The 27,834-nt window shown below is 38.2% G+C and overlaps 1 protein-coding gene across 1 annotated transcript in view; it reads left to right on the top strand.

Moving 5' to 3' along the window:
• The window catches only part of LOC136878920 (calcium-activated chloride channel regulator 1), a 335,287-nt gene extending 321,724 nt beyond the window's left edge, over positions 1–13,563 (top strand). Inside the window, exons 8-11 of the mRNA XM_067152533.2 lie at positions 2,163–2,318; positions 2,442–2,562; positions 6,980–7,135; positions 8,325–13,563. Of these exons, the coding sequence (XP_067008634.1) occupies positions 2,163–2,318; positions 2,442–2,562; positions 6,980–7,135; positions 8,325–9,808 (1,917 nt within the window). The 3' untranslated portion in view covers positions 9,809–13,563. The remainder of the gene's footprint in view (positions 1–2,162; positions 2,319–2,441; positions 2,563–6,979; positions 7,136–8,324) is intronic.
• The last annotated feature ends 14,271 nt before the right edge of the window (positions 13,564–27,834 follow it).

Below are 27,834 nucleotides of genomic sequence, written 5' to 3'. Positions count from 1 at the left end.
TTCTTATTTCTCTTTACAAGGGTCGAGTCATAAGTCATGGCAGCTATTTTTTTTCTCGCGAACAGGAGACAACACAGAAAATCTAAGATATGCATTTCAAAATATAAGGCATGTACTTATGCATAGTGCCTGAAGACAAATTCTGACCTCAGGAGATTCTCGTAGGAAAGTGACAGAACACAGGCCGTTGGTAAACATTGTTTTATTATGGTATAGACAGCAAATACACAAGACTACTTGCAAAGGACAGGTCTCCACTGGTTACAGGCCTTCGAAATAATCACCCAAGGTTTCCACTGCGCGTTGCCAGCAGTGGGGCAGGCGCTGAATACCATTCGCTGCATGTGTATCGCTAACGTCTGATACCTCTCTCTGAAATGCTGTTATGATGTCCTCTTTGCGCACTGCAGGGCGCATTTGGTGCAACAAAATGAAATTGTAATAAACTGCATTGACAGTGTGCCCCTCACGCACTGGATGACACATAAGAACACCTTGAACATCATATGCCAGGTTTACCATAACCAGCTCGCCACTGTTCTATAGGGCATGGCATGCACACCTAATGCTTCCCGCAGCTCTGCATGGCATTGGCATGCATTTCTGCCATGGAGAACTGCTATTTTAATGTACGATCGTTGCTCCTGCTTGTTGACTTCCATTTTGTGACGCTCTCACTCACACACTGAACTTGGGGGCATGCTTAGACCCACACTGTTGTTTACATACACCTTCTAGTGGCATCATACTTAAGTACATATCATACATTTCCAAATGCATATCTTAGATTTTCAGTGTTGTCTTCTGTTCGCGAGAAAAAAAATAGTTGCCATGACTTACGACTTGATCTACGTATATTAAAGTTGCAGGTGTTTATATTTCCCTTCCTCATGAAAATATCTTATAAGTCAAATTGAAGCAGCTAATTATGCAAAGGTTTTACTTGTGGTAAGAGAGTCTGTTTCTAAAATGCTCGGTATGGGTTTCAACAAAGTTCAGGCTCATCTATATCGCAAAGAGAATTGGTAACTTTGTTGCGTTTTTTACAAGGACTTAAGAATTTTGGCTCTGTATGTACATATATCTGGGCGACATGATATGTGAGTGTAGATGTTTCATCATGCTTGTTGCCACATTCTTGAGTGTTGTGCCTCAATGAGTAAATTCCTGTCCTTGTCCTGAGGTGGTGCAGCTCCTTTCAGGCACACCCCCAGTGAACTGCATGAACCATTTTAACCATATACAAGTCCTCCTGCCATTCTTAAATCTCTGGTATTAAAGGCATTGAAGCGAGGTGAGCTGCATGTAACATTACAACCACATACCAGCCCTCCTGCCATTCTTAAATTTCTGTCAGTACTGGGAATCAAACCCGGACCTCAAAGGATGGCAGGTAATAGCGCTAACCATTATGCTATTGAGACAGATGTAGTATGTATTATGTTCTTGATGTAGCTGCACCATCCATTGCATTCTTTCACCACTGTTCGATGAACATTGAAGGGATTCTTCCATGATCATCTTTACCTGATTTATCCATTGTCGAACTCTCTCTCCATAAAGTGTGTTTCTTTCATCTTTGGCCTGCACAGTACATTAATCATTTAAGCACTCTCTTCATCTCATCTTCTGACATGGCCAAAGAACTGTAGTATTCTCTCATAAACCAGAGTAGATACTCTGTAAATATGTAGAGATTTTACTTTCTTCCAAGATTGACAAAATGATGTGTTCTTCCATCGAAGGATGGCACCACATTTCAGAGATGTTGATGTGGATTTTATTAATGGCCTTGATAATCCCTGTCTTACACCCATACAAGGAGACAGAGAGAACAAGACTCTACAAGACAAACCATGTGCTAATTGAAATAAAAATATAAAGGATTTTTACCAAAGGGATTGTGGAGATTTATTTAAAATAATATGTTGTTACTAATTCAGGGAATTTATTTTGTTATTCAATTATTTGAAATAGTTGTTCAAAAATATGTAATTAGAAAGGAGTCAATTGGCCTGTGCAGTGAGTTAAACTGGTTGCTTTTTAGACTGGACAAATTAAACAGGAATTTTGGGAATGAAAGGCACAGATAATAAATTTATCACTTAATGATTTGCTTCCCAAATTAAAGACAGAGTACAAATAATCTCTCTCTTTTGCAGACTGGTACTTGGACATACAACATTGAGAGGTTTCCTGGCAATCCTCAGCCACACTTTGTTCAAGTGATGGCTACTCCCAGATCTGAATCGTCACCAGTTGTAAGAGCTCGAGCTTGGACTAGTCATGGGATCTCGCCCCTCATTATCTATGCAGAAGTAAGTACTGCTGTTGACTAGAATTGAGTGAGAAATAGTGATTATGAGAAGTATCTGAAATATTGTCTCTTATCATAGGAATTCAGGTTACTCATTTGTATATTTTTATATTTTGCCTTGCAGGTTAAGAGAGGAGACTATCCCGTTCTTGCTGCCAAGGTAGAAGTGACAGTGACGAGACCTGGTAGGAATGGCTCAGCTCCATACAAAGAGAAATTCGAACTTCTGGATACAGGAAGTGGAGGTGGGTGTCTTTATACTCAAAATGCTCACACTCAGTGAGGAAGATTATTTACTTTCATGATCCATATTTCAATTTTAAATTGTAAAAACCTAATAATAAAAAAAAGGAATTCTACCAAATCACATATTTTACTTCTGAGAGCTGTAGACTCTCTTCTGAAGTGCCTACTAGGTTTTACAAGTACCGGTAATTGTCTTAAATGATTATTACTTCCATTAACTTGTCAATTTTCTCTCATTATCTTACCTATCTGTCCTTATTTGTTTGACTCTAAACTTACATTTCTCTCTTCCATGACTCTTCGCTTTCATTACTACTTACTCTCATTGTTCTAGAGTAAGAATTTTTCTTTTTCCTTATTCTGTCATGAGGCTTATCACAGTCTCTGTTAAACAAAATCACAGCATATCACCATCATCATCATCATCATCATCATCATCATCATCATCATCTGTTTCCAGCCTCTGACCAGTCCGGTTGTTAATTATGGAGCAGAGTTGTGCAGTGGCATGCCCTCGCTGGCACTAACCCACCATGGGATCCTAAAGGCTTCTCCTAACCTGGACAGCAGAAACCCTTGTAGCTGCCCCCAATGTGGGGTGCAGATGCTACCTGATACTAAGGTATTTCCTTTTCTGGAGGACCATCATTCGCCTAAGAGGGCTCCTCTACCCAAAGCTTTTGGCTCAGGTCACTTCCCACTCTCAAACACTCTGTGTTGAGTTGCTAGCTGCATGGTCTACTCCATTACCACAGCAGGGTCACCTGACCAGACCATCACATCATATTACAGCAAACTCTTGGTTATTCAGGATAATCACCAGACAAATTCGCATGGATAATATAATTTTGTGCATTCTTGTTTAAATGTGTCTGCCGCAGTGGTATCTGCTCTTAGGCACTCGCCTCGCACAGCAGTTTCCTGTATCGCTCTTTAAACCTTTTAAACCAACCTGATGATGCACAGAATTAACCTTCCGAGCCTAAGGCCCCAAGAACAATTTTGCTTTTTCAGCACACATAGCATCCGAAAGTAACATACTCTCCAATCTCTTCTGATGAAACCATTGTAACAATGCTGCATCCAAGTTATCATAAGTTGATTTCTTCATACATTTTTGTATGCAATTTCTAGTGAATTCTAAGAATTCCTGTTTGCTTTTTTAATGTCTCTGTCTGAATACCAATCCCATAATCATTTGCTAATTTCTTTACTGGTGCTCCTTTCTTGAACTTTTCAATTAACTCAGGCTTTTGTTTAAAAAACACTTTCTTGTGCCTTGTAGCCTAGACTGGTATCACAGAACACCAACAAAGAACTGCTATACAGTACACTGTTTAGTCTTTAGTTCTTGAACAAGGCATGTAAAAGCACACTGCAGTAAAAAATGTGCTAGAATTTCAAACATGCAGTTCATGCATATTAAAAAATGCTGTGAAATAATTACAGGAAATAAAATAAAATAAAACATGCAAGGAATAGGTGGTATACGAATGGAATGCAAGAACAAAGGTATTGGAGTTGACTCTTTAGCCTTTACGGATGGCATTGTGGTTCTATAAGAGTCGATAGAGGAAGCACGGAATCAAATTGCCCAACTCCAAGAAGAAGCTCGTAAGGCAGGCCTACAGATCTCCTTCGAAAAGACACAATACATGACCAACATCAAAACGGCACTCAGATGGATGACAGTCGAGAGAGAAAGGATTCAGAAAGTGGAGAAATTCAAATATCTGGAAGAGTGAATAGACAATAACCTGTCGAGGCATTTCGAGAATCAACAAGACAAACTTCGCATATAAACTAACTATGAACACATACAACAAGAAGAATATTTCGATTAATGCAAAAGTCAGACACTACCAGACAGTGGTCTGCCCGGAGGCTTTATATGCAGCTGACAGTTGAGAGAGAAAGGATTTGGAAAGTGGAGAAATTAAAATATCTGGGAGAGTGGATAGACAATAACCTGTCGGAAAGAGAGGCACTCCGAGAATCAAGATAAACTTCGCAAATAAACTAACTATGAACACATACAACAAGAAGAATATCTCGATAAATGCAAAATTCAAGACGCTACCAGACAGTGGTCCACCTGGAGGTTTTATATGCAGGTGAATGTTTGAACCTCATAACAGCAGGATTGGTCAAGATGTTGGAACTGGTGGAGAGAATGATTCTGAGGAAAATACTGGGACCCTAAAGAACAGAGGATGGATCATACAGAAAGAAAGGAAACCAAGGATTATATCTCAAGATGGAAAAGATTTAAACCTTCCGGAAAAGGAGAGCCATGTTCTTTGGACATATGTACAGAATGAACCCAGGAAGACTGACCAATCAGATAATAAGACTTTTTGAGACCAGGAAAACTATGGTGCTCTGGTAACAGGAGGTGAAGAAGGACCTAGAAGAAATAGGAATACAGGGAATGAAAATCAGCAACAGGGATGCATACAAGTTGAGAGTCAAGGCCACAAAGAGGTTTCAAGGAAAAGGTAGATCCCATACCCAAGCACCATGGACAGAAGACAGAGGAGATTGCAGAGTGAAAGGATGAAGGAGTACTGGACGAGGATTAAAGCCCAGAAACAGATGAGGCTGAATTCCAATTAATGGTCCATAGTCGTCCAAAACAAAAGAAGAAGAAAATAAAAAATACAATAAACCTCGGGGGTGCATGGATAACCCACAAACTGGATAATCTGCACCTGGATAATCAGGATTTGCTGTATATGTTTTTCTTTGTATTCTGAACTTTCTATCCATCACTTGATTTGTCCCTTGTGTATTCCTTTTCATTACTTGTATAGTGGACTTCTGGGATCCTTTCTTCTTCTGTATTTGTCTTGTGTTCCTAGTCTTTTAACACCTGTATTCATCTTTATCTTCTTACCTATTCTCCTTCCTTGTCTACTTTTGCATCCATCTCTTGGCATAAGCCAGAGTAAAGTGTAGCTTCCACCGAAGTCCCAGTCAACATCCATGGCTGTGACAATATGGAAGTTGCTGGGGTATGGGTAGTGCTGAGTAATGACATTCGGAGCATGACCAGTGCATCCAAGTGTTATGAAAGGTGCTGCTCATAGGGTCAGCCGTGCTGCAATAGTACTTTCTGACCCAGTGAGGAAAGCAACGGCAAACTACCTCACTCCTCATCTTGCCTAGTACGCCTCATGTCGGTGCTGCCATTGGTTTTTGGGGTTTCCTTATAACCGCATAATCTTTGGTGGTGTTATTTGAGGATCCAACCAGCCTCTGGGCTGATGACCTAACAGACAGACATGAATCTTTCTTCTTCTCCTGCATTTCCAATATCAAAAATGAAAATTTGTCAAGATAACCTCTCAAGTGAGTGTTGATGCTCTTATGTATTACAGTTCAGATACAAACGTTTATTGATTATTAAACAATAGTGATACAATCATATTACACCTCTTCCAATGGAGAAATCACTTCAACCATAACTTATGAGGGTCTCTGCTAGAATTAACTAAAATCACTTCTTTCTTGCAAACGATCAGAACAAAAAGGAACAAGAGAGTATTCTTATACAAGAGTCCAACAAGATAAGCACTATCATTCAGCTTTAGTGGAAAGATAACTTTCAGTTTAAAAGGAAAACTACCCAAAAGTCAAGCTGTCTAAGCACAGAAATATATGACAAACCAAGTCATAGATTATACATCAATACTCTTCAGCTTATAAGTAAAACAGGTAGCACTATGTCCCGGAGTGAAACTCCCACGACAACCACTCCGTCCACCTACCTGGTACACATTTTTACTCGACCATAAGTCGTCGTGTCCGGTGTCAAGTGTAAGGGCATTGCTGGACCGGCATGCCCATTCACCTCAGTAAGGCAATCTGCTGTCCCTGCTGCATGTCTCCATATACACACACAGGATGATGTGCTGTGCCAGCCTAATTTCTGACAGAAATGAACTTGTCAGAGACTGAGAAGTAGATACAGAAGAACTGACATTGATGAGGAAAGAGTAAATCTATTTGAAGACAGCATATATGAAGATGCGAAGGTTGTCGTTGCCTTTTGTGCATTCCTATTTGTCCTTGTCTCATCTTTCTGTTGCTCTCCTTTGTTATCCTGACCTATCATTGTATTTTTCCTACTATATGTTCCTCTTCACATTCCAATCTTTCTATACATCTTTCAATTTGTCACTTGTTAGCTCCTTCATATTACTTGAATTAACACAATATTTCAAGGAAATAATTCCTATTTTTAGCCAAAAACACATTTCTATTATATGAAAACAAATGTTCCTTTAAAAGTACAGAATGATAAACCTTGATAACCTATTTCACTACTCTTTAGAAAATAAGATATACTTTTGGAGGAAATTTCAAAATATATTTAGTATTTCCTGAACCTTAATGTTTTGTTTGTCCTTTCAGATCCAGACATTACCAAAGGAGATGGTATATATTCTCGGTACTTCAGTGCATTAGGGGGAGCAACTGGACTCTATACATTTGAAATCTCAACAACTGATAATGGCAACACTGCATATTCCTGGCAGGAAAATCTTATTCCTCTGGCAATGGATTCAGGTTAGAGAAAACATTTGAAATACCGTACTGTATTTTTAAGAGTTGTTCTCCAGACATCCAGAGGTGAGCTGTAAAATTTAATACCTGAGAAGACTTTTCTCTTCTATTACTAGAGGAAAGTTAAAGGAAGATAGTATGATGAAAATAGTCTATGATGTTCTATTTTCAAACTACTGAAAAATGAAAGTAAAACTGACTCTTGACTCTTGCCCCCTCCCAATGGTTTTGTTTCAAGATTACAACTATTCACTGTGGTAGTGTAGTAATAGTGTTATATATCACAATAACAACTTCACTAGCATGTATTAGTTTCTTTGAACATGGGTCCTAAATTGTGCATATTCTAATTCACTCCTTACAAGGTTAGTAAAAAAATTTAATGAGTATGGAAAACTGGGTGAATAATTTAGAGCTCCTTATTATAAACCCGATCATCCACTGTTTTAGTTTTGTAACATCAAATATTACTCCTAAGTCTCTAATTGAAGGGATGCCTAGAATAGCATCGTAAGCCCCTTTTCATGAGACTCGAAACAAAGTTACAGTATTTCATACATACATTGTTGCATATCATTTAAGAAATTAAAATAAAAACACTGCATTCTTCAGACTAATTCAGATATTTGCATAAAGATAGTAGCACATCTTCAATATTATTCCAGTGAAAACTCTGTCGGTCAAAAGGTAACTTCCGATATTATTCTAGGCAGCCATTTAGTTATTGTTGAAACTCTTTCTACCTTATTGCCACCTCTGTTTCAAATAAACTGAGAACGATTAAAGGAACTACGAAGGTATGGAATACTTCCCACTGGGTGGTATTATGTCATCTTCAGATCAGCCATGGTATAGCTTCGTACTCCTACTTACAGAAGGGAGAAGCCTGTCCTCCCCCCAGTGTGTACTGTGGCAGTCATATGACCCTAGTACACATTGTTACGGAGTGCACAGACCTGGCCGATTTGAACCATAGTCTATAACTTCAGAGTACCATTTTCCTCATTCTCCGAGATGCTGCAGCTCATTCTTTTCTCTTTTGTTATTTATAGTCTTAGAAAGCTTTAAATTGTCATTAAACAGATGACAATGTTGGGATTTGTCAATCCCAGTACATTAGACTCACCATTTTATGAATTTTTGTAGGTTTTTTTTGTTTTATTTGATTGACATTAGTGTTTGTTTGTTTTAGGTCCTACTTGCTGTGGAAGTGTTGTCCTCTCACCTGCTGCGCAGCCACTATCACCATTTCAGCGTGTTCTGCCTCCCATTTCTATTATGTATACTTTGGAAGATGTTGCCTCTCAGCCTGTACTGGGTCGTGTAGGTGATCTGCGTGCACGTGTAATAGCAGCTGATCTGAAAGCTCGTCTCACTTGGACTGCACCAGACATGGGAGGTGTCCCAGTTGCCCGCTATGAGCTACGATATGCCCATAGTGCTATGGATATTGTGGAGCGATTTGAGACTATGGGAATGGTGTGGGAATATGGAAGTCCTTTCCCACTTTCACCTGGTTCTGAAACAACATTCACAATGGATTTTACTCGCAATCCATCTCTGTTAGATCAGCCAATATTTATCAGGCTTCGTGCTTTTGCAGATAGCACGGATGATTCCTCCGGAGGACCAATCTCTAACTGGGTTCGTGTTTTAGTGCCAAGTCCACCTCCTCCACCTCCACCCCCATCAACAGAAACTACTTCAACATCAAATCTCTCATCATGGCCATATGAAGGCGAAGAAGATGCTGCAGTAGTTCCCCGCATTGCTCAGACCTCAAACTTTGGTTTGGAATTAATTCTTCCTATTGTTGGTGGTGTAGCCCTCTTAATGGTGTGTCTTGCTGTATACTGCTATATCTGTGTGCTTCGTCGTCGGCACGGCAACTCGGATAAGAAATCGAACAATAACAAAAGTAAACATTCAAGTAATGGGAAACAGGTAGCATCATCGAATACTGCTGTTACTATAATGCCTACTTCACTTAGTTCTGGAAATAGCAATCCATCTCTTGTAACTACACCCCAGGAGTCAACTAATGGAACTTTGCCTCCTCAGTATGAACCCTGTGTAAATGATGACAAAAAGAGGTTCAGTGTCGCCCAGTTACAACAAGAGGAGCAGTTGATACAACAACAGCATGAGCAAATGATACAACAACAGCAGCAACAACAGCAACAGCAGCAACAACCACAGCAACACCACCATCAACAGCAGCAACAGACACCACAACACCAACCACAACGGGATATGACGCCCCATATTGTAGCACTTCCTGCTGCCAACAACAGTGGTATCAGTACCATCTCAAACGGAGGTAATGGCACCATGGTGAGGGGACGTACTTTGAGTCCTTACCAGTCCTGGACAGCATCGCAACTGCTCCATGAACATGAACGCCGTCACAGCCCCTACGGTGTGAGCGATGAACCCATGGTCGGCGGAAGTCACTCACAATTACCTCCTCCAGTCCCTCCTTTGCCTTCCTTTACAGCAAGTCACAATGGAGTGTACTCCTCAACTGGTCCAATTTATGGAGTTCATCCGGGTACCTTCACAAATGGAGCTTACCACAGAAATGGCTCATTAGTTCCTTTCAATCCAAGTCTTCAAGGTTCCTTGAGTTCGGTTAGTAGTGGGGACAGAAAGAAACGAAATGTCACTATGGTTTAAAAGACATTTTTAGCTATAAACCAACGTATACCATGAGGCTGAATATGTACAGGAACAATAATTAAGAAAAGACAAAGTAAACTTATAGCCGAGAATTGTTAGTTGCTAACTCATCATGCTCAAAGTGAAGTTTAGGGCTGTGTATAAAAGGACCTTATCGTGAAGGCTACATATGAATTGTTGTTGACTTGCTGTCATTTGCGTTGACTGCATTGTTATTATGTGATCATTTGAATCACTGATTGGACAGAAGAAAACATTGTAGGAAAAGGAACAGCTAGTTAGATCAGTTATGGGAAGATAAAGCCTCACAAAGTACGTGCTGGACTGTATAACCCATGATGACAACCGCACATAACTAATGTCTATATAGCTGTTATATCCTGCTTTCTTTATTGTCTAAGGACCATGTGCCAAAAGTTATTTAAATCACCCGAGAAAATTATGTAAATGTAAACTGAAAAAAGTTTGAAGATTTGGTGTAGAAATTGAGTCAGTCCCATCTAGTCATTCAGTATGGTAGTCCTAAGAGACTTAATACTGCATTCACAATCCTCATTCAACTTCATCTCTAAGCACAAAATAGTTTATGGTGTTTGTTATTTTATGGATACAAAAAATAAATTTCAGTCAGTGGACCTCATCAACTATTGTCTATTCCAGATAGGAAAGTGTAATAATTTTGTTTTTTCTAGTGAAATGTGAATAAATAAAGTTTCACATGAAGATTCATAGACCAAATACATGATTATCATTGAAGTGTGAAAGTTGAATGTACAAAGTCAGACAAATAAGTTTCAAGACTTTTTTAAAAATTTGTGTGTGTGTGTGTGTGTATCTGGAATTCCTGATATTCAGAATGTTAACTGTACTGGCATCTGTTTTCATATTTGTCCATAGGTGGAAATAGGGGAACTCATTCTATCTCCATCACCAATCATTCCACCAAATTTTTCTTGTTTGTATTTATCTGAATTCAAACTGTATTTAAGGGAAAAGTGTTTCTTCAACCTAAAGGAATTTTGTCATCGATATCGGGAATGAAGAACGGCATCTTTATTCAGGATTTTATCAATGTCTAGATTGTCTGTATTTACAGTTCTAAGAAATATGTAAATAGTACTAAATATTCTGAACTTATTTGCCCAACCTTGTACACCCATCTTTTGAATCTTATGGATAGAATGACTTTGTTATTGAAGTAGATACTATTTTAGCAGTGCTTACAAATACTGCATTGTGTTTTGTTTTGTATTAAATGTAGTCTCAATTTTTGCTGGACCCTATGACGTATTGGTGAATGATGACAGTTATTTTTATAATGTAAAATGTCAGATGTTCAAGATAAATGTTACCTAACCTGGCAACTTAAATTGGGAATACAGAAAACGTTACGTTGCAGACATGTGTTTTAAATGTGTTCAGCTTGCTGATTTAATCTGGAATAGACGACATAGTATTGTGTTAATGTTTGATGTGTGTTGGAAGGAAGAAAATACAGTGTTTTAATGTATTAGTAGTTATATATAATTCATTAGAAAATAAGTTACATTATATAGAAAAGAATTACGAATTTAATTCTAAACATCATAAGTCACTGATCTAAGGTGCCAGTATGGAACTGTAAATGTAACATTACTACTACCCCCATATCATAACAGGTATGAAGGTGCATCACGTCCACGATTCATGTTCCATGGAATAGTGATTTTATTTTCTTGTTATAAGTATGAAAGAGCTGCATCTTTTGTTCAAGAATTTGTGCTTGTAATATAGTCAATTAGTTGAAAGAATATGGTACCCTGAGTTAAAAAACTGAATCTCTGGATGTTAATTGGTGGAAGTAAACACAATACCTATTTCAAGTTTACTGCTTTCTAGCAGCAGACCAGCATTCCTCCCAACTGTTGATCTTGATATGTAGAGTACTGTATCTGGAAGTTTATCTTGCTTACTACACAAATAAAGTGAATTTTTCGACTTATGATGTAGATTCAAAATATTTAAACCGAATGTATGTGAAAAATATTTGAGTACCGGTAATGGCGAGTGTAACTAAAAATAAGTCTATTTCAAAAAATGTTTATATTTTTTAAAAGAAAAAACCAGGGGAAAAGGGAAAATGGCAAGAACTCTTGATTGCTTCACAAGGAAAATGTTCTCATTTTTAAGTAGGTATTGTAAAACAAAATGAGAATATTGTCATATTATTCGTATGAATGTGTAGTATTCAGAAATTATCCTACACTACAAAGAACACTCTTAGCATGTGTCTAGAACAAGAACAATTTTTTAAAGTTAATTTCCTGAAAACCATTCCGTGGTAAAAGGCAAACAAATTTGTTAATGTTATGAAACTAGTTTATTTCATCGTAAATTAAATTTTCCCCCTAAAATGTAAGTTCCATTTTCAGTAACTTAAACCGCAGTACAGAGGGAAAATTTAGCCTCAGTATAAAATATAATCACTATGTAACCACTGGGGTACATACATTCAAAATTATTAGCGCACATATTGCAAACTTCAGTACATAGTGTTACATGTATTAAAACTAGCAAATCCATAATCATTTTGAAGTTTCTTTAAAACTTTAACAGTCAGCCTGTCAGTTAAATGGTCCTACTATTTTGTTTAGAGGATTAGGTAAAGATAATCTCATTTTCATATTTAGATAAATATTGCTTGCTTACAAGAGAAATTCTGTTACAACATTCATATTAAATCTAGGTAAAGTGTTTGTTTACAATTTTTTTAAAAAATCATAGATAGGTAGAATGTTAATATTTTGTTCTAGTTTACTGTTGTGTGTTTACTTCAGAATATACGTCAAATATTCAATATATAATACATAATCTTTAAGTTTATTTACAGATTTAAATCTGTAATAAACTATATGCAATAGACAAATGTTCATTGTCACTTTCAGAGATCACTTGTGAAGTAAGAATGACCAACATTTTCAAGTTTTCTTTACAGTTTCCCATTGCACAGAGTCCTATTCTATGTGTATTGGAACATGTTACATTTTCTGTTCAGTGAAAGCTATTATCACCAAGATACATTCATTTCATTCTTCCCAAGATGAAGAAATTTAATGGATCCTATGGATTCTATATTGTAGACATTCTGCCTTAGTTTATGTTACATTCATTTGCAAATTAATTCTGACTGTGTTATTCTGAACACTAATTAGTTTATTGTATGGTTATGACATTTTTTTAATGAACTTTGGATGGCAGCAGTGAATGACTGTAAGAATGAGTCTGATATGCATGGCTTTTAATGTTTCATTTGTTAAGTAATATATTATTTTTGTTACCAGTTCAAAATGTTAGCTTTGCTATTATGTCAAAAGTTAACAAGTGTGCAGAACTAGAAATATCTATCTTACGTTTGAAATTCTTTGAATTCTAGCTGTAGAAGACATTTTCCATGTATTCTGGGTGTGATGAGTTTCCAAGATTTCTAAATTGTCCCTAGTTTGCAACCAATCATTACCACAGTCCTTAACTGGCGAGTTTTGTGATTGACAAACTGCAATGTGGTTCCATTTTGAGATCTAATTGTAACCCAGTTTGGGATACTTAAGGTGTGATGAGGATTGCAGATACAGCAAGAAGAAGTGTATCAGATTTAATGTTCATATCTGTAATATAGCACCATCAGTTTATTTTTTTTTATATGTGTAGATATTCATTTTGTACAGACATCACGTACCACTTAACAAGAAATAAAGTGTACAGCCCATATATCACATACTGCATTGTTAATCTTTTTCCTTCTCATCCCATCTCCTCTCTCATGATTTTACATGTTTTGTGATAATTAGAGGCCGGATCTTTATGCACTAAACATTATTAAAATATGCATGCAATTATGCACTAAACATGTAGAAAATGTGCATTAAATTTGAAAAATATACACTTAAGAATAAGCCAATTTTATTCACACACTTTATACAACTATCATTTACTGCAGAAAGAAGCATTACAATAGATAACTAAAAGTTTTTCAATGTTTTCTGGAGACAAATTACATCTACTGTCTGTCAAAATAAGTTTATAGGCCGAGAATGACTTTTCTTCATCAGCTGAAGCTGATGGGACAAAATTTATAAATTGGCACCGAAGGTTCCGAACGTTCATCTGACAAAGATACCCTGATTCCACTTGTGTAGGTACCGACTAATAGCTGGAATATTCTTTAGTCCTGGGTTATTTTCGTTTACATAATATTCCTTCAGGAATGGTAGAACTGGATTGTTTAATTTATTTAATGGAGTACAGAGATTGGCTGAAAATGTTTGAAAGTGAAAGCTTAGGTTTTACATGCTTAAGAAGTAGTAGTAGTGTATTGTTCTTCCTCTCCTTTGCTGTAATATGTGCTGTCATTTTTGCATGTTGTTCAAGCTGAAATTTCTTCTAACATTTCACTTTCTTCGAGCGTACTTGACAATACATGACAACACTATCAGTTGAATAATCACTATAACCTGACACCCACTTATTTAATAAATACTTTCTGCTGCTCTACTCTTTAGTCATTTTGAGTAAAGGATATGCAGACTAAGAATAAAATAACAGATTAACTGAAGAAAGTCCTCACAAAACTAACCCTGGGCTTCTGGCTGCCCAGATGGTGAAATGAATATCCCATCCCTTTCTTGAAATAGTCAGGCAGCTTGCTTGCATAAAATACTGTTATCTGTTACCCAGGAAGTTTCTTACAAGAGATGTCCAACGCACAGGTGAAACCAATTTTGTTAGAGATGTTTTAAATTATACTTAATTTCAAATGTATATGCTAAAATATGTTGTTATTTTTAGAATATGCAATAAATCCACAAAGTATGCATTTGCATATGCGCACATGCATTTTCAAAAAATCTGGTCGCTAGTGATGGTAATGAAGAAAGTTGTATTGTGAGTCGGTGGTTCTCAACCTTTCAAAATACAGTTCCATTTTTTTGTTCAGTTTATACTATCTGATCAAAAGTACCCATACAAATAGCTACTCAAAACTGTCCTCTAAGTGTTCCTCGGATTTACTGCTCAGAAGTGGCCATAAATATGGGACGGGTCAACCCTTGGCATTTATTACAGCTTCAACTCCAAGGAAAAGACTATCTACCAGGTGTCAGGAACATCTCCAACAGCACTGTGGCAAGCATAGTCAAGGACGCAAAGTCGCAGTTCTAGTTCATCCCAGAGGTGTTCAGTAAGATTGAGTTTGTGCTAGACAGTCCATTTCTAGAAACTTACTGTTCACAAACCACTCACAAGCAAACCCTGCTTTATGGCAGGGAGCATTAACATGCTGAAAAACACAGTGATCATCTCCAAACTGGTCTTTTACTGTAGACAACGGGCAGTTAGTTGAAACATCCTTATTTCCTTCCATCTCTAATGTGCAGTGTAGTATTATGAGAGGATGAATTTCTAGCAATGTAAAGCACTGCACCCCCAACAGTGTTGCGCCACATCTGCCAATTTGCACTCTGGGTACTGTATGGGCTGGTATGTATTGATTAAGAACTTTATTTTATTTAAAGCATTCACCTAATCAATACACATCACTTCACAAGTGAAAATACGAGGGGAGATCAAATATAAACAGGATTTTATTTTTTTTATTTAAATTCATTTATTGAAAAACACAAGGCAATTACAATTTATTTTTCCACATAGTTTCCTGCTATGGAAATGCATTTGTCCCATAGTATGGGCATCTTTTTGATGCCCTCATTCATCGCCATAAGACCTATCTGTGTCGGTGCGACGTAAAGCCCCTAGCAAAAAAAAGAAAAAATTGATGCCCTCATAGTAAAAAAGAGCCGGGTCGTGTCACCAGCAAGTTGCGCACAATGTCTTCCACATTCTCGACATCTTCAAATTGTTGTCCTCCTAGAGCTTCTTTAAGCGGTCTGAACAAATGGAAATCGCAGGGCAATGAGTCTGGGCTGTAAGGAGGATGATCAAGTGTAGTCCAGTGCATTTCCTGTAGCTTGAAGACAATTAGAGCTGCAGTATGTGACCGCGCATTGTTGTGGAGGAGGATGACCTGTCGAATCGGTTGGTCTCGTCTTTTGTGGTAATATTCAACCCTCACCTTGTTCAACAGCTCACAGTAGTAAGCAGCATTGAATGTGCGTCGGTCATGCACGTCGATCATCGTCAATGTCTTTAAGTGCACGAATGTTTTCGCCTGTAATGCTGGTCCGAGAACGGCGATTGTGTTGCTGATTTTTCACACGTTCTTGTCCTTCCTTGAACTTTATATGCCAGGCAAACACACACGTCCTTGACAATATATGATCACTGAACTGTGCAGTCATTCTCTGGCAAATTTCCACCACTGTAATTCCCTCACGAGCAAGAAATTTTATAATTATGTGTTGCGCAGTGAAGGGGTGCCCTGTTGCTCCAATATCATGAGCGTTACTGATGAAATGGCGGGAAATATCTAACAGCATACTCTCCCCACTCCTAATGGTCTCGCCTAAGCATAGCAGAAGCATGCGAGTAGTCCTACCAACTGTTGATGTTAAGGAACAAAAATCCTGTTTATATTTGATCGACCTTCGTACATGTAATTTTAATGTCTCGGCATAATACAGTACACCAAGTAAATCACTATTGAATACATTGAATAATATTGAGTACATCAACTTGTCTTCTGAGAAATCTTTAGAAAATGTTTGTTTTGGTTTCAGTCAGTATACTGAATCTCAAATCAAGCTACAATCAGCTGCTAACTGTTTTCAACGCAGTTTTTACAAATAATTATTGTACTCTAGTTGTTCTTTTAAATGTGCATTTTAAGATATTCCTATGAAATTTTGTAGAATGTAACCAAACCAAACTGTCAAGTTTCTCAAGATTCCTCAGAAGACAAGTGGATGTACTCAATCGTTGTTGTCGGCGGCTGTAACTTGATCCCAGTATATATAACTTCTTCTTGCATACATTGACCAGTTCAGCTCGGTTTATGGATGTGTTTACGATGACTAAACAGACCAGTCCTGGCACAAAACATACGCCCACACAAATCACACTGAATAGATGGAGGAGTGCAGAGTTGTAATTGACGGAGTTTTCTTGCTTGTTGCTTGATCTCTTGATGTCTGAGGTGTTTTCTTTCAAACAAGTTGACAGCGGTGGATGTAATGTTCTGCCACAGTGAACGGTCCATAGCACATTCCTCCCATATCTGTATATCATTACCAGTTATCTTCACGATGTGTTTCAGCTGGTCCTTAAAACGCTTAAAAGGGGCTCTGTGAGGTCTAGTGCCAGAGCAAAGTTCACTATAAATTTGGCGGGGAAGTCTGGTATCACCCATGCGGTGAACATGGCCTAACCATCTCAGTTGATGAGCGATGATTGTTGGCTCAGTGCTATTTAGTTGCGCTTTGTCGAGAACTGCCGTGTTGGTCACATAGTCCTCCCACTTAATATTCTAGATGAATTTCATTTTCTGTTGGTGGAAGTGCTCAAGTTTTTTGATATCATGGTGATAGAGTGTCCACGTTTCACAGCCATACAGCAGCGGGGAAATGACAACAGCTTTGTACATCATGAGTTTGGTATGCAGTTTTAGGACATTATTCATGAAGACTCTGTGCATTAACCACCCGAATGCTGCATGAGCTGCCCCAATTCTTCTATCAACATCTTTTTCACAGGTACATTGTTTAGACAAGATGCTTCCAAGATATGAAAAGTGATCAACCTGTTCCAGTGTTGTGTCAAAGATGGAGATACTGAACTCCGGAAGAGTTAATCCTGGGGCAGGTTGTGCAAGTAGGCCTACCTTAGGTTTTTTTCCCCCCATTAATGGCAAGACCAAAGTGATCACACACAGTTTTAAATCAGTTGACTGACTGTTATAGTTCTGCAGGTGTTAGAGCAGGAGATGCGGTGTCATCGGCATACTGCAGTTCTGTCACCCGGGTAACCAGAGTACGTCTTTGTGAGCGAAGTCTTGCCAGATTGAAAAGGCCTCCATCAAAACAAAATTTAATCTCCATGCCTAAGTTGTTTGCAAATGATTCATGCAGCATGGCAGCCATGTACAGTGCAAAGAGTGTAGGAGCAAGCACACAGCCTTGTTTCTATCCATGAGTGATTGGGAACGAATCTGATTCTGAGTTACAACAAAGAACCTGTCCAGACATGCCATCATGAAGAGCTTGAACCAACCACATAACGTTCAAGACATCCAAAATGTCTCAATACTTTCCACATAGCAGATCTTGGTATTGAATCAAAGGCTTTTTCCAGATCATAGAAAACTAAATACAGAGGCTGCTGCTGTTCTCTGCATTTTTCCTGGAGTTGTCTAGCACAGAAAATCATATCTGTTGTGCCTCTGGAGGTTCGGAAACCACATTGAGACTCGGGCAAAATCCTCCCTGATAACTCAGAGCCAGTTTAATAGAATTCTTGCGAGAATTTTACCTGCAATTGACAAAAGCGATATACCATGGTAGTTCCCACATACACTACAATCGCCTTTCTTGAAAGTGATGATGGTAGCATTCTTCAAGTTGTCGGGTACTTCTTGAGTTTCCCAAATCAAGAGGATAAGTGTGAAAAGTCTAGTCTTCAAGGGTACATTATCAGGACCAGGAACCTTTCTTGGTTTTAGTTGATTGAGTGCTTTGGTGAAGTCTCTGTATGTAGGTGGAACTGCCATCCATGGTTGTTGGGGCTGCTGAGGGACATTATGAAGAAAGTCCTCAGCAACACTGGAGACATGATTTAGAAGCGCAGAGAGATGTTCCTTCCAACGCTCTAAAATTTCTCCATTATCAGTTAAAATGATGGAGTTGTTAGCAGTTTTCAATGACTCTGATGAAGATCGAATTGGACCATATATCTCCTTTATACCAGCATAAAAGTTTTGCAGGTCACGGGCATCAGATAGTCTTTGCAGTTCTTCAGCTTCTTGTTGCCATCAGTTAGTCTTAATTTCTGTAATGTTATTCCCCTCAATATTATTCAATGTATTCAATAGTGATTTACTTTTTTAACTTATTATTTTTAGTAAGATGCTACAGTTGAAGAAGTCTTCCAGTAAGATCAAACATGTACCATATTACACTTAGGCATTAAATTACATGTATTTATACTTCTGAAGTGTATTGATTAGGTGGATACTTTAAAATACTGTAAAGTTCTTAATCAAATTACATCAATACGGGCCATTAGAATGAAATTTGTCAGTTGCAGCTGGTATGTAATGTTCACCATGCATTTGCCATACCCATTTGACTGTTTCGTGGAATAGACTGATTCATCACACCATACTATGCATCTTCACTCATCCACAGACTAGTATCGGCACTCTTTACACCATAGAATGTGCCGCCTAGCATTCACTGGTGAAACGTTTAGTTTATGGGCGAGTGTCTGAGTCTTGATCCCTCGTCCTTGTACACCCCAGTGCACAATCATTGTGCTAGCCACACTGTGGAAATCATGGGTAATGGTATCCCATAATATCATACAATTATCTTGTGCCCTCTTCTTCAGTGTACATCGGTCATCATTGGGCAACACACGTGGCTACCTGGTTGTGGTTCTGTTGTAGTTGTGGCTTCTCATTTCTACTTCAGAATCATGTCCCCAACAGATAGTCGACTTGGGCAATTTGAGGAGGACAGGAATCGTCCTGACTGATTGATGTAGCAACCAGTAACTATTCCACATTCAACATCATTTAAGTTCCTTCTCTCCACCCATTCTGTAGGTATCTCATAGCACTGAACAATATCGAGTCTTCAGCTGCCTTTTGTAGCAGTAGCAGCGATCATAGTGATATCTAGGCTCTAGTTTATGTGTACAGAGGGGTGTTTCGATACCTTTTATCAGAGAGTGTATTTCAGCACTTATTCTCCTAGTAAACCCCTTCCACACAGGTAAGTTGTATAGTGTGTCACATGTGAATCTTTCATTTCCTTCTCTCTTTCTTCAATTTTTTTTGGCAGGGCAGGGGGGGGGGGATTCCCTTATAATTTTCATGGTTATTTTTATTTTCTTGTTAGGCTGATGACCATGTGGTTTTGCACCTTATATAAAAACAATCATGACAATAATGACTCTTATCTCCATTTAAGTCATTACCACAATGATTGAACATTTCCACATGAGCAATGTTTGGCAAAGATGGACTTCACAGTAAAAATCTAAATTATTTTTATTTCTGTTCAATCATCATCAGTCATTGATGATTGCATTTAGGGCAGTTGTTCACGTGGCAGATTACCTATCAATTGTTTACCTCATATTTATATTTATTTATAATTGTTTACCTATCTTTTTCTTAAATATTTTCAACGAACTTGGAAATTTATCAAACGTTTCCTTTGATAATTTATTCCAATCCTTTACTCCTCATACTATAAATTAATATTTGCCCCAAATTGGCACTGCCGGTGGCTCCAAGTAGCCTGCGCAGTGGCCTCCACGGTATGCACTAGCCATGCGTCTTGGTAGGTCTGCTATTTACCAAGTGATTAGCCCAACTCAGCACACTGGGGCGAAACACTGGCACTCAGGAATGAGTTAGGTGGAAAATTTATAATGTCCAATAACGGACCAACTATATTGGTATTACATACCACATAGTTGAGGATCTCGTCTCCTTACTCCCAAGTCTTCTCGGCCCAAAGTTCGCACCATTTTAATTACACTACTCCTTTTTCAGGAATCACCCAGAACAAATCGAGCTGCCTTCCTCTGAATTTTTTCCATTTCTCATATAAAGTAGTCCTGGTGAGGGTCCCATACACTGGAGCCATACTCTAACCGCGGTGGTTACCAGAGACTTATATGCCCTCTCCTTTACATCCTTACTCATCATCATCATCATCATCATCCTTTCCCTTTATCCAGCTGTAGCCGGGTAGGGGCAAATATGGTTCTTCTCCACTTTCTTCGGTCTTTCCACCACTCCTCCTCCAACACTGTGTCCCAGTCCAGGTTTCTTTCTATAATGCTGCGTTGGATGGTATCCTTCCATCTCAATCGTGGTCGTCCACGGCCTCTCCTTCCTTGGATTTGCATTTTCATCACCTTTTTTGGCATTCTTTCGTCGCTCATTTGCTTTATGTGCCCAAACCATCTTAGTCGGCTCTTCTCTGTTCTATCATTCATTTTTTCCACTCCAATTTCTTCCCGGATTTTCTCATTCCTTATTTTGTCTCTTCTACTCTTCTGTATCATACTCCTCAAGAACTTCATTTCGGCTGCCTGTATCCGACTCACATCCTTCTTTGTCATTGTCCAAGTTTCTGGTCCGTAAGTTGTTATGGGTACGTAATACATCTTGTACATAGTATCCTTTGCTTCCATTGGCACGTCTTTGTCCCATAACATGTTTCTTACACTATGATAGAAACAACTTCCAGCTTGAATCCTTTTACTAATCTCAGCATCCAGTCGAACATTCTCCATTAATTCACTCCCCAGGTATTTAAACGTTTCCACTACTTCCAGGGGCTTGTCTGCAAGTCTAATCTGACCTTTCCCTTCTTTTTCCCCTCTAGTCATAACAAGAGTTTTACTCTTTTCTACACTTATTTTCAATCCACATTCTTCGATCTTCCCATTCACCACATTCAACTGTTCTTGAACCTTACATCCTTACTAAAACCCCTAAATACTCTCATAACCATGTGCAGAGATCTGTAACCTTTCTTAACTACTTTGTTAATATGATTCCTCCAATAAAGATCATTTCTTATATTTTATTTTTTATTTTTTGCTAGGGGCTTTACGTCGCACCAACACAGATAAGTCTTATGACGACGATGGGATAGGAAAGGCCTAGGAGTTGGAAGGAAGTAGCCGTGGCCTTCAGGTACAGCCCCAGCATTTGCCTGGTGTGAAAATGGGAAACCATGGAAAACCATCTTCAGGGCTGCCGACAGTGGGATTCGAACCCACTATCTCCTGGATGCGAGCTCACAGCCGCGCGCCTCTACGCGCATGGCCAACTTGCCCGGTATTTCCTTATGTTAACACCTAGGTACTTACATTGTTCCCCATGAGGTACTATCACCCCATTAACACAATATGATAGCCCAAGCAGTAAATATGTATGAGACGTAAATAATCAATGAATCAATACTGATCTGCATTTAGGGCAGTTGCCCAGGTGGCAGATTCCCTATCTGTTGTTTTCATAGCCTTTTCCTAAATAATTCCTAAGAAATTGAAAATTTATTGAACATCCCCCTTGGTAAGTTATTCCAATCCCTAACTCCCCTTGCTATAAATGAATATAATAAAATAAATAACTGGAAATAATTTTGTTTATGTACAGATTTTAGATGTAACAAATATTCCCAGATATATTTGGAAGTTTGTGAAAAATGTAATAATCAGAAATATCTCCATTGTTGTTCATAAGGTAAAAGGGCATAAAACATAAGGTCGAGTTAATGGAGAATTTCCTTTTTCTGTTTTGGTCTAATTAATATTGCTATGCTGTTGTACAGTAATTAAATAATAATAATAATCATGTTATTTGCTTTACATCCCACTGACTACTTTGATGGTTTTCTGAGACGCCGAGGTGTGGGAATTTAGTCCTGGAGGAGTTCTTTTACGTGCCAGTAAATCTACTGACACGAGGCACCTTCAAATACCACCGGACTGGGCCAGGATTGAACCTACCAAGTTGGGGTCAGAAAGCCAGTGACTCAACCGTCCGAGCCACTCAGCCCGGCCAGTAATTAAATACGTATACGTCTTCAGATATCCCTGAACTTATACAGCAAGTTTCAATAAGTTTTATCAAGCTGTTTTCCTGTGATGGTCACATAAACAACCATCATACACAGACAGACAGACAGACAGACAGACAGACAGACAGACAGACAGACAGACAGACAGACAGACAGACAGACAGACAGACATAAATATTGAACTGAATCCACTTTAGACTTCTCTTATCTAATCTGAGATGAAAAGTGAATCATCATCATCATCATAATTTTACAGTTCCAGTTTGCCGAGTACTCTTCCATTCTGTCTTATTGTGATATGTTCTGAAGATCTTTCCTTATATTAACACCTAGGTATTTGCAGTGATCCCCATAAGGAACTTTCACCTCGTCAACGCAGTTATTAAAACTGAGAAGCCTTTTCTTATTAGTGAAACTGACAACCTGACTTTTAACACCATTTATCATTGCCTGCTGTCCATCTCACGACATTGTTGAGGTCTTTTTTGCAGTTGCCTACAATCTTCTAGGGTAACTTATTTATTACTGTATACAGAATAACATGCTCCCCAAAAAGCCTTTTCTCTGATTCCAGTTCTTAAATCATATCATTTATATATAAGAAAACATAAAGGTTCAATAATACTACCTTGAGGAATTCCCCTCTTGAAATTCTTTGCCCCTGCAGCAGTAGGGTAAATTGGGTTCAGTGCACACTACTGCTTCCTAGATATTTAAATTCCTTTACTTGATCTAGTTTATCTCTATCCACCAGCACATTGGCTATTTGGTAATTATCCCTTATTTTTGTTTATTATATAATCTGTTAATAAATGTTTTCTTTTGCAGGTATTTTCTAAATTTATGTCACACAGAATTATTTTCAATAGACTGAAGAAACTAACTATTATACAATTTTTGGTATTGGTGAGAATCAGCTGTATCAGCTACGTGTACTTTCAGAGTACCTGAAACCTATCTAACAACTTGTGTTATGTGATGTCTGTAGTAATGTGTGTATTTATAGTGATGTTAACCAACTGGGAAGGCAAGGGATAATGAAATTAAATGCACCAAATTAGAGTCTAACAACTAATAATAAAGCCACTGTTTACCACACAAACTTCCGCACTTACGCTTTGAAGGAGCCATACAAGCAGCTCTCAGCACATGTGTATCACATGGCCTGTGAGGCCAGATGAGCGTGGTCTCTGCTGAATTTAACTGCTAGCAAAAGAGGTTTACTGGTTACCACAGCAATGATGACATCACATGCATCGTCTCAAGCAGCCTGGCCATGCCTGGCCGCATGTCTACACTGTCAATTGCTGTCACTTATAAAGGCTTTACACTGTCAACCAGCATACAGTATACACCAGCCTATATACTATGTTAAATTACATCAAATAATCATTCTCATACGTCTTGCATTATATGAAAATATTACTTTATTATTAGCTACATGGGAGGAATCCAACCAAAAGAGTATAAAATTTGGCCGTGACTTCTGATAGGAAATAAATTAGGTCCTCAGTCGGTTCACAGGAAAATCTGAATGCTCCTGAAATACAAGCAAAGGAGGCCCAACCTTTCATGCCTTCACACAAAATCTTCCCTTGTAACTAAGATGGGAAGGAAATGGCTGTGGTCCTCACCAAAGGTATCATTCCAGCATTTGATTTATGTTTAAATGGGGAACCATGCAAAACCATTTAAAGGAGGTCCAAAATTCATTTTGGACCACTTTTTTCTCGAATCCATGTATTGTGGACATTGATTCAGCACCAGTTTTTTCTTATGCACTAAATAAGAATGCCAACAGCAGTCCTCAAATTATTTAAAATTTAACAAGTTCTGCTACCACATAATTATCTGAGCTCTATCTGAGGTGACAGGAGCCACCCTGAATTATTTAGGTTCTGATCAGGGGTTTAAACCCAGGTGCCCTTCCTGAAGCCACGTGATTTTTCAGGTGAAAATTTCACCCAGCAGTTACCAGGATTTGATCTTGGCCCATTTGGATGACTAGCCTGCAGCACTGCACAATCGTCTCCCTCCCTATTTTATCAAGTGTTTTGAATCAATCATCAAAACTCTAAAATTATCAAGATAAAAGGAGGGGAGCAGATTTTTGTCAGGCCTAGGGGCAGCAGAACATTAAATCTGCCACTGCATACACCCTAGATATTCTGGGACAACACTAGATTACAGTCATATCTGTCTCAGCGTTCTAAATTTGTTTTTCAGAGCATATAAATGTTCAGGATTGGATTAAAATTAAAATAAATACCAGTTTTTCATTCATACAATGGGACATTAAAAGAATTATCCTGCAAAAATTAGAACACATGTGTTGTATGTACTGTATTACTGTATATTGAAACAATCAAAGATTCGGAAGCACTTCATCAATAATTTCATTTCATCTTATGTTTTTTGGATATTGCATTAGTACAACTAAAGTGTTGAGTTCATGCTTCAGAATATAGATGAAGTCATCAGCACCAATGTCATTTCAATGAGTTAAACTATAATGGACATTTTAAACATTCACAGCTGTGGATAACATTACCTTACATTTGGAAAGGAAGTATCTATTAGGCCTATGAACAGATTCCATTCAAACCAGTCATATGCCATGGATTTACATAGCTAAGGTGGCAAAATCATGCATAGCTGCTGTTGTGTAGCCAAGCTGCCAGGTAACAGGTTCAATTCTCAGGCTGGTATTTTTTTTTTCCTCTTTGCTTTATGCTGTTTACAGTGGGTATGATATGACCACATACGTATTTGTTTCAACGAATGAATTTTTTGGACATTACATAGCCAGGTTGGACTACGTCATGATGGTCTGTTGGTAGGGAACAGGGTACCGTTCATATTCATATTCAGTGGAGCAAGTGCTAGAAATGTTGACCAACTTGGTTTATACAGATTTCAGCATGAAGTTGTAAAGACTTTCTTGGTCAATGTGACATGTGAGGTGTAACAGTTTGTCATGCCTCGGTGATCAATTGCTGAAGGTAAACAGAATTTTCAGGTTCCTATGCATATTCTACCTGCTTTAAGGGACCGTACAAGAAGAAGTCAAGCGGCATAAGATCAGGTGATCTGGTGGACCAGGGAATGGATCCTCCACTTCCTATCAATTTATTAGAATATAAAATGTGAAGATTGTTTCGTACAATAACTGATCCATGAGGTTGGGCCTCACCCTGTTGAAACCACATTCATAACCTGTCAAGCAATGGCACATTCTCCAGCAGTGGGTGGAAGTTGGCACCATGGGTGGTAGGTTCGGATCTGAAAGGATGCTGGGGTAATTACTGTAGTCAAAGACATGCGACAGCATCTAATCTCCAAATTTATACTGGTAGGGTCTAATTACCAGCCTTTCTGGTTAGCACTTGTGAAATTCTAAGTATGGTAGTGTGTTTCTGTGAAAGTATATTGGTTCTGAATAAGAGTAGAAGAACTTCTTGAGAATCTTGGGAGAGCAATAAGTGTTCAAAAATGAAATGAAGTTTGTATTGTCATATGAACTTACGATCTTAGACGCATCCCACTAGAATACTCTCTCCCACCCCACTTCATGGACCACTGTTCTCTAGGGTAAGGACATGGTAGACTGATGATCGATGTTCTAGAGGGTAACTTGGAAATGCTCTTGATGAAGGCCAAGAAACTCACTAGTGAAGACATTCTTCACTAGCTCATACCTTAAGAACTATGAAGATGCTAGTATAACATTTAAACTTCTTCACAGTAAGTATTCAGTGTGAAAATAGGGAACATGCATGATCCGGGGTTTTAATTAAAAATATGCTAATCTGATTCAAAATTTCATGCAGAATTCAAAAATGTGATCAGAATGTACAAATAATAACTCCAAACATGATAAAAGTCTACGAAAATATCACGTCACGCAAGTACGCGATCTCATTGGTCTGACGTCATCGTACAGGTTGACTGAATTAGCAGACGAAATAACACATAGTGTGCTGTGAGAAGCAGGATACACTTCGCGTATTTCTACTTTACGTTAGTGTCTAGTATGGTTAAATTCGAGGTCTATACATTGAATAATAATCTGAGTGGTATATTTTAGACTTAAAATGAATCCTGCGCAGACAGTGAGGCAGAAAACTTATAAATGGTGTAGAGTTCCGATGTGCAATAGCACATCGCATACCGTACCAAACAAATTGTTTATAAATGTTCCAAAGACGCTAAAACTAGGGAGAAATGGATTTTGGCGAGCCGGAGAAATGCTGGTGATATATCGGAAAAGTCTACAGTTTATTTTTTTGAAGATTTTAACGTAAGATGAATTTGTTTGAATTTTCAAATCACTTTTCCATGTCAGCTGTTCTAGTGGTAAAACTTTAAATTTTAATGTATGATGCTTTATTTAAATGCTTCAATTACATCTTGGAATATGAAAGTAATAAACAGTGCATTGAATAATGCTGATTATTAAAGTATTCTCCAAACCTAACCTATGTTTTGGGTGATCCATGTCAAGATAATAAATTAAAGGGGTTATGAACCATTTTGACAGCTCTAATTCTACCAATATATCTTGGCATGGGACAGTTATGTATGTCTTTATTGAAGAGCTTAATTGGTAAAGAAATTTAGGCTATATCTAAATACTCTATAATGTAACAAAGAATAGGCGTGTACATCATGAAAAGAAACAACGTGAATTTAACAAATGTATAACTCTACACAAAACCAATGCTTGTCTGTTGGGGTCTTATAAGTTAACAATGCTCAATTATAATAATTATCATAATATTAATGAAATAAATAACATCATTGCACACAGGTGAAAATAGTGATGTAGGTGTTTAAAATATTATCCAACTTAGTTTTAGGTTATACAAGCCAAGTCAATAAACCGAAGGGTAAAAATACCGCGCGAGTTGGCCGTGCGGTTAGGAGTGCGCAGCTGTGAGCTCGCATCCGGGAGATAGTGGGTTTTGAACCCCACTGCCGGCAGCCCTGAAGATGGTTTTCCGTGGTTTCCCATTTTCACACCAGGCAAATAATGAGACTGTACCTAAGGCCACGGCCGCTTTGTTCCCATTCCTAGGCCTTTCCTGTCCCATCGTCGCCATAAGACCTATATGTGACGGTGTGACGTAAAAAAAAGAAAAAAGTCACAGCACCCAAAGACATTCCTGTATTGAGCGACTAAAATGTCACCAGGACACTTTTCTTTCCTGATATGCTCAGCTTGTTAAAAGCCAAATGTAATTAATGTTATTGGCTTCACGCCCCGCTAAC

Source organism: Anabrus simplex, chromosome 8 (genome assembly GCF_040414725.1).
Source record: "Anabrus simplex isolate iqAnaSimp1 chromosome 8, ASM4041472v1, whole genome shotgun sequence".
In the NCBI taxonomy this organism is placed as follows: Eukaryota; Metazoa; Arthropoda; class Insecta; order Orthoptera; family Tettigoniidae; genus Anabrus; species Anabrus simplex.
Note: the sequence above shows the minus strand (reverse complement) of the source record. Positions and strands in the feature narration are given on the sequence as shown.